The sequence below is a fragment of the Vollenhovia emeryi genome, unplaced genomic scaffold, assembly GCF_000949405.1.
Source record: "Vollenhovia emeryi isolate VEMERY1.0 unplaced genomic scaffold, V.emery_V1.0 DF939207.1, whole genome shotgun sequence".
NCBI classification, from domain to species: domain Eukaryota; kingdom Metazoa; phylum Arthropoda; class Insecta; order Hymenoptera; family Formicidae; genus Vollenhovia; species Vollenhovia emeryi.
The window spans coordinates 161845-169029 of record NW_011967159.1 but is presented as its reverse complement, the minus strand read 5'-3'; the positions used below and the strand labels follow the sequence as shown (position 1 = coordinate 169029).

Here is a 7185-nt window from a genome sequence, read left to right as displayed (position 1 = left end):
ACCACAGTATAACCAGTAGTGGCACTCGCTCTTTTGTTTCACGTTCGCGCCGATCCGTACTGCGCATCCGACATGTTTTTATTCTGACCAATCACAGGATTTTTGTACGTGTGTTAGTGCAAAGTCGGTGTGACATTGAAAAATTCGCAGTGTTGACGAATAATGGGTAAATACTTTTATACGTTGGAGCAAGTAATTACATTAATTACTTTTATTAGAACATTTTCTTTCATAGGCCATTTCCATTTACAATAAATAATGTATGCCAGTTCGTATGTGCTTTTCCTGGATACGATCCTGAAAAGGGCCCAGGCACTTTTAGCCGTTGATACACTGTTGGCGCGAATAAAAACATGGCGGAAAATTGAGAACGCCCAGATCAAAGGTGCCGACAGAGAGTGCAACTACTGGTTATACTGTGGCCTTACCACGGCGTAGTGCGGCGTAGGCAAGCGTAGGCTGGTATAGGCTGTCAGCAATAGATATTTTATAAATTTATTTCGTAAAATACAAAATAAACAATGTCTTATTGCTGCATTTGCAAATCGCATTCTGGCTCTCATGCAGATATTACATTCCATACGTACGTATATTACTTTGAATTGAAACAAAAATGGTTTATACCTAACCTACAATGTATTTATAATAAACATTTTTTTCAAGTATACCACGGTCAGAAGATTTGAGAGCAAAGTGGATTGCTGTAATCGGAAAAAATGTTTCTAATTACAGCAAAGTGTGCAGTGATCATTTTAAACCAAGTTTTTTCCAATATAAAATCAATAAGCTTAATAACATTCAAAGACATTTAATAAAAGGAGCAATTCCTACAGCAGAAAAATGCCAGGGTTTACACGATACAAGGTAAATTTATCTGATAAAATTCCGGAATAACATTTATTCTTTATTATAAAAAAATTATCATTAGGGAATTGAAGTTGGTCAACGTAAAGTCAGAATCTTGTGAATCAGAACTAGTAAATATCTTAAATAATGAAAATTCAGCAGTCCAACACCCTAGAGAAATTAAAGATGTTTTATCTCCTGTGCCTCTATATAATGCGGACAATAGTCAGAACGATTCAATGTCAACAAGGTAAGTCACAACATGTAGTAAGAAAAATATATAAAATTTTTAAACAAATGCCAGGGTTTACACGATACAAGGTAAATTTATCTGATAAAATTCCGGAATAACATTTATTCTTTATTATAAAAAAATTATCATTAGGGAATTGAAGTTGGTCAACGTAAAGTCAGAATCTTGTGAATCAGAACAATCAGAACTAGTAAATATCTTAAACAATGAAAATTCAGCAGTCCAACACCCTAGAGAAATTAAAGATGTTTTATCTCCTGTGCCTCTATATAATGCGGATAATAGTCAGAACGATTCAATGTCAACAAGGTAAGTCACAACATGTAGTAAGAAAAATATATAAAATTTTTAAACAGCATCATTTTCATATTTTTTTGTTTTTACAGAAAAAGAAAACTATCTACAGACGTAGCCACCACATGCAATAAGGTACGAACTGTCAAATTTATTGGAGATCTTTGCCCTGAAGATTTTACTTCGCCCGAATGCTATAATGTGGTTAAGAAATATCTGAAAACACACAAAACCCGAGTAAATAGTCTCCAAAAGCAAGTTAGTCGACTATCAAAGAAAGTCAAAAACCTTGAAGATTTGCTTTCAGTTACACGATAAGGGTAATGCTGTCGATGATCTGAAGGTATGTTTATGATACCACTATTTTGATTATGGCCTAGTAGCATGAAACATTTCTCTAAACTTGAAGATGTAATCTTAAAGGTTTCATGAACGTTTCATGTTACCAATGAACTTTAGACTCATACCATTTAAAGATATTTATTACATTAATACTTATTACTTCTTCATGTATTTCGATACCAACCGTATTGAGCTACCTGTAGAGAAAATGTTTGGTAAGCTTAAGTTAATTGTTTTATTGTTTATGTCATTCACGATTAAAATATCATTTCGTTGCAGATCTTTTGAAATTGGCTAAACTGTACCAAGCAAAGAATCTCACGTCGAACAAATGATAGTGACACAAATAAAATTATTAAAAAGTGCAGTATAGGCGACAGAGCTTGAAGTTAAATGCAAAAGTAATTCTGTTGAAGTTCGTGACATTTGCTTTGATTCCTAATAGTAGAATTCATTAGATGCAATATATCTTTGATATATTAACCTTTTTTTCTTTATTCATATTAATTTATATAGATATCAAAATAGGTATTCGCCGCGTAATTTTTAGAAAGAACTCTGCTTGTATCTAAAAAAAAAGCACAAACGGAAACTTTTATCAAGTTGAATGCAAACAAGACAAATATTTTATGACTAAAGCCCAAGTTGGTGGTTTTAAAAATTAATTTGTTCGTTTGTTTTAACATGTTAAGGCTGCTTATTATTTTTCTTTTTGAAGGTGAAAAGGCTTCCCACATGAATAGAAAATTAGTTTGATAAGTCAGTGAAAAACTTGCTTCAATATATGAATATGAGATTTTTGATCAATAATCCCGGTAAAACTTTTTATAGAAAAAATTATATACATATACTATGTATAAATCAATAGCCGTTTCCTTTCTCTTGTATAATTACGTTTGTACACATATATGTTTATGATATATACAAGAAAAATACTAAGGGTCAGTTTCACAAACGTCGGTTAACTGTTAACCAGAGTTCAGTCTCAACTCTTTATCTTTTTCTATTATATTATTTAAGAAGAGACAGAGAAACAATTAACCTTCGGTTAGTACTTGACCGACGTTTGTGAAATTGGTCCTAATTAGAAAATAGTGAGATAATTTCAACATTTTTTCTCAATGAAAAGTGCAGCTTGCGGACAAAAATTGCTCATGTACGTACAATCATATCATATGAAAATATAATAATGGCATGTAAGATACATTTCACTTTTTGTAAAAAAATAATACAAAGTTTATTTATCTAATCATCCCTCAATTACTTGTTTTATTATTCTTGTATGTACAGAGAATACGGGATATTTACGGAAAAAAACATGTATGAACATAATTTATGTATGTACATACTTGTATATAATTTTTTACAAATTCCTTTTGGGGAGAAGATATATGTATACACACGTACAAAATACATATGTATATTGTATATTGATATAACAATTTTTTTTACCGGGACACAGTGATACTTAACAAGATAATTAACATAAAGTAATAATTTTAATCATCAATATTATAAACTTGTAAATCTTATTTTAATTTTCATCTTATTTGATGTACGATTAACATTTAGAATCTTCGTCACTGATTTAGAAAGCAAGTTTAGATATAAGTTTAGCAGGTAAGGAAAAATCTTTAAGATAAAATCGTAATCTATTAAAATTAATCAGAATGATGGATATTTGTATTACAAATAAAATGATGAATTAACAATGTCCACAATTGCCTTTTTTTAATAATATCTACACACTCTTTTTCAACGCTTTAAGGTATTTTATTTACATAACTTAGCAATACCTCATAAATACATACATCTATTCTCTCACGTACATTTGAAATAAAGTAGCAGTCGTTGTGATAAAATCACATCATATGGCAAATATAAAACAATAAAAATATACATAATTTATACACTTGTAGGCCAAAGGTGGTAGGAAAAATCGAAAGCGAAAAAATATCCATATGTACTTCGACATACATTGTACATACATACACACACACACACAAACGTGTTCTTTTCTTTTTCTTCACGAACGGCGCATCGAAGTGACATCGATGATAATCTCCGTAGGTAGGTACTATTGCTTAGTGTATATGTAATTGGCCCCTCCTGTTAGTATAAATATCTTTGCTTTTTTCGTATGAGACTCTTGTAGAGAATTAACAGTAATTCATGGAAAATACAGCACAAATAAAGTTTCCACGATATTTTCTTCCCCATTATGCCTTGTACTCGCAGAGTTTTACACATTATATTTACACATTTCGGTGAAATGGAAATCAGTAAAAGTAAAATTGAAGATCTCTAACTGAGCTCAAAGCCCGCGCCGGCCTGTATCGCGTATAGGAGTTTCTCGCGCAGAGTTTTCTCATCCGGAAACTCGGGAAGTTTCAGTAAGTTCATACAGGTACTCGAAGTCGGCAAACGATCCATGGTACCGGCATGCTGGATACAGAATGGTGGATCGAGTTCCTGTAAACAAACATGCGCCGAGTATTGATGAAATGACGATGAAACACATGTTACAAGCGACGTTATTAGAGCAATGATTGCGGTCAACTAGATACTGAACTGAGGTCTAGCTTGTAATAGCCATTGCGTATTACGAAGTTGTAGTATGCGTATTTACGACGTACCTTGAATCCTAGGAGAGGAGGGCGGCTGCAGCTGGTGACGAATTTCAGTAGCTGGCCCTTCTGCTGATCGTTGAACTCGTTGACGACCTTCCAGAAGGCAGTGATAGTCGGATGGTCGGGCGCGTACCCGCCGGTATAGTTGGTGTGCAGCATCAAGTCTGTCACGTCTACAGGGATCTGTGCGCCCGAGATGAGTACCTGCAGCTCTTTATTGTTGAACATCTGCAGCCAGTCGAGCGGCACAACACTGCCGATTCCTTGCTTGAACGCGAAACACTGCGCGCGTATCTGCTTGTTCAGTTTATAATCGGCCATCAAATGAATGTACTCGATGCGATTGTGATTCGTTACGGGGATGTTGGTGCCGCTCGGCTTCAATTCTTCGACCCGTCTCTCGCCAAGTTCATCGCTGAGCACGGTGAAGTCCAACCCGAGATCCGCCACATCGCCCTTGTAACTCTTGAGATAGAGCAGATTGCGATACATGATAGGATCGAGGGAAGCCAGATGGTGCACGTCCACATCTGACTGCCGTCCGACGACCTTCGATAAGAAGAACTCTGCGAACGGCAACTCCACTAGCAGATTCTCATATAACGCTTTCCCCAAGATCCTGCCAATGAAGTAGTAATGTTTCGGAAAGTCGTCAACTAGTAACTGCACTGTAGGATTTGGATATAGCATGTTATCCTTGGTGAGCTTGAAGAAGCCGCGGTTAGGGTCGAAGCTGGTCTTGAGCAGCTCGGATAAAAATTCCCTGAACAGACCGCCGCCGTCGACACCGGCTTCCTCCAACCCCGCGGTATTGACAAGCTGTACTCGCATCTTTAATCGTAGCTCCGGCTCGTTTTCCGGCGACAACTTCTCGAAAGCGTCCTCGTAGAGGTAGTTTCGCCTCACGGAGATCTGTATCGACGGACCCTGCATGAAGTGCGCGAGCTCGCCCTGCTGTTCCGCTTTGTCCTTGTAGATCAACGACTGGAACACTACTACGCGATTGTTGAACGGTACAACGAACGGTATCTCGCGTAGCAGCGTCAACGTTCGCACTTCCGTGGCCGACAGCGGTGGCCCCTCCTCGAATTCCTCCCTCGTGAAAGCCCTCAGATTCTGAAAGGGCACGTATCCACGTAACCGCCGTCTACGGAAGGCGAAATCTTGCGGTTTGTCGATGGGAATGACGACGTTGGACGCAATCCAGTGGCCTTCCGGGCAGAACTGCCGCCTGAGATCGCGCGTGTGTAATTGTCGCAGTAGACCCACCGTAACCTATGATAAATTTATAATATATTTCAATACAGAAGCAAATTTATAACGAACGATTTTTACAAGGTACATTATTATTGATTACAACAGTAACTCTCACAAAAACAGAAAATTCACCAGAGAATCATGACGTGAATCACAATCGTCGTTAGATTGTAAAGATTTCAGAGTAATATCAGTATGATTGGGTGAGAAACCTTGAACAGGTGCGTCCAGATCTGCGTGTCGTGTCGGCATTGAATAGCAGATGTAGGACCTAGTACGGCATTTTTGTAGTCGTCGCGCACCGTGGGTCGAGTGTCGGGAAATGCGAGCTCCACCAAACCCAGACAGACACCCTTCAAGTGACCAGATAGCACCGCAAGTTCCGCGATGGTAAACGGCATTGCGTGCTGTTGCCGATTGTTGGACGTATGTTCCGCGGAGGTCTGCTCGAGAAAGAACTCGGTGTCGTGCAACGTCGCGATCAGCAGGCTGAATAACGAGCAGAACACTGCCAATAATGGAACTATCCTGTCAGTGTCCTCGGCTGAGAGAGCGATTCCACGCGATATAATCTGCAAAAGAGATGTAGCAGCACCGCCGCCGAACAACGACGTCTGGCGAATTGACGCTAAGCTGGTCCACAAATGTTTAAGAAACACTGGCTTGAATGCGAGCATATAGAGTAGTTTGTACTTTTGAACGGCCAGTTTATTGGTGATGAGTAGATGATGGCACAACCGGCACAGTGGTTGTAACAACGTGGAGGGATCCGATTGGCTCTGTTCGATCGCGGACAGTACGCCGTTTACGCGCTGTTGCTCGTTTAACATTTCAACGCACTGCCGCAGGATGTCAGCCTGCTCCTGATCGGTTACACTGCCATTCGATTCGTTGTCTGAATCATTGTCAGCCTGCTGCCGCTCCGAGATGCTTTGCTCGGTCATCAACGGCACGATGGTCGAGCTTAAGGATGCGAGCACTTGCAGATAATTGGCCAACGCATCATCAGATCTACACCATGCTATGAAACAAATGTAAAGTCGCAACATTTTAGTTCACCAATGAATTTTTATTCCAAATATTACATATGTATATAAAAATATATGTAATTAATATGAAGAGTTAATATATATAGAGGAGAGGATCTACTATACGAAAGGCAACGGCGATATCAGGACAGGTATGGGGAATAGGAAAGAGGAGGTTCGCAAAGAAATGGAAGAGAAGAATAGCGTTATATAAGTTAGTATGGACTGTTGTGAGTTATGGGGTAGAAATTTGGGGGTGGAAAGAGAGGGAAAAGATGGAGAGACTGCACGAAAAGCACTTGAAATGGATATTGGGAGTAGAAAGATGGACGCCAGGATATATGGTAAGTGAAGAGGTGTAGAGAGAGAGAGAGAGGGGGAGAGGGGGAGAGGGGGAGAGAGAGAGAGAGAGAGAGCGCGCGAGAGGGAGTGGGGGGGGGGGGGGGGGGAGAGAGGGCGGGGTGGATGGGGGGCGGGGGGGGGAGGTGTGGAGAGAGAGGTGGGGGGGGGGGGGTGGGGGGGGGGGGGGGGGGGA

General features: G+C 39.3%; 2 protein-coding genes across 7 annotated transcripts; one reads left to right on the top strand and one right to left on the bottom strand.

The window, feature by feature from the left end:
* The first annotated feature begins 398 nt into the window (after positions 1-398).
* LOC105561393 (THAP domain-containing protein 1-like) lies at positions 399-2330 on the top strand. Of its 6 annotated transcripts, XM_012011336.1 has the most exons (7): positions 400-583; positions 664-864; positions 929-1096; positions 1232-1408; positions 1486-1528; positions 1701-1736; positions 2015-2330. In XM_012011336.1, the coding sequence occupies exons 1-7, from the start codon at positions 522-524 to the stop codon at positions 2021-2023; spliced, it is 696 nt and encodes a 231-aa protein (XP_011866726.1). In that variant the 5' UTR covers positions 400-521; the 3' UTR covers positions 2024-2330. The 6 variants fall into 6 exon arrangements, with proteins under 6 accessions (XP_011866727.1, XP_011866726.1, XP_011866725.1 ...); XM_012011337.1 differs by having other exon boundaries at positions 399-583; positions 1385-1408; positions 1486-1736; positions 2015-2069; XM_012011335.1 differs by lacking the exon at positions 2015-2330 and having other exon boundaries at positions 1701-2008.
* A 1110-nt stretch (positions 2331-3440) lies between these two features.
* Positions 3441-6686, bottom strand: LOC105561392 (ubiquitin-protein ligase E3C). The gene is made up of 3 exons (XM_012011332.1): positions 5835-6686; positions 4372-5640; positions 3441-4207 (listed from the first exon to the last, which is right to left on the bottom strand). The coding sequence occupies exons 1-3, from the start codon at positions 6669-6671 to the stop codon at positions 4040-4042; spliced, it is 2274 nt and encodes a 757-aa protein (XP_011866722.1). The 5' UTR covers positions 6672-6686; the 3' UTR covers positions 3441-4039.
* Between the last annotated feature and the right edge of the window lie 499 nt (positions 6687-7185).

What these genes read in the sequence shown, in the direction of transcription:
- LOC105561393 (XM_012011333.1), top strand. Translation starts at nt 522, where the DNA reads ATGTCTTATTGCTGCATTTGCAAATCGCATTCTGGCTCTCATGCAGAT. An exon ending in CAGGGTTTACACGATACAAG is followed by an intron (nt 865 to 928) that starts GTAAATTTATCT and finishes AATTATCATTAG; the next exon opens with GGAATTGAAGTTGGTCAACG. An exon ending in AACGATTCAATGTCAACAAG is followed by an intron (nt 1,097 to 1,231) that starts GTAAGTCACAAC and finishes AATTATCATTAG; the next exon opens with GGAATTGAAGTTGGTCAACG.
- LOC105561392 (XM_012011332.1), bottom strand. Translation starts at nt 6,671, where the DNA reads ATGTTGCGACTTTACATTTGTTTCATAGCATGGTGTAGATCTGATGAT. An exon ending in TCTGGACGCACCTGTTCAAG is followed by an intron (nt 5,641 to 5,834) that starts GTTTCTCACCCA and finishes AATTTATCATAG; the next exon opens with GTTACGGTGGGTCTACTGCG. An exon ending in CTCCTCTCCTAGGATTCAAG is followed by an intron (nt 4,208 to 4,371) that starts GTACGTCGTAAA and finishes GTTTGTTTACAG; the next exon opens with GAACTCGATCCACCATTCTG.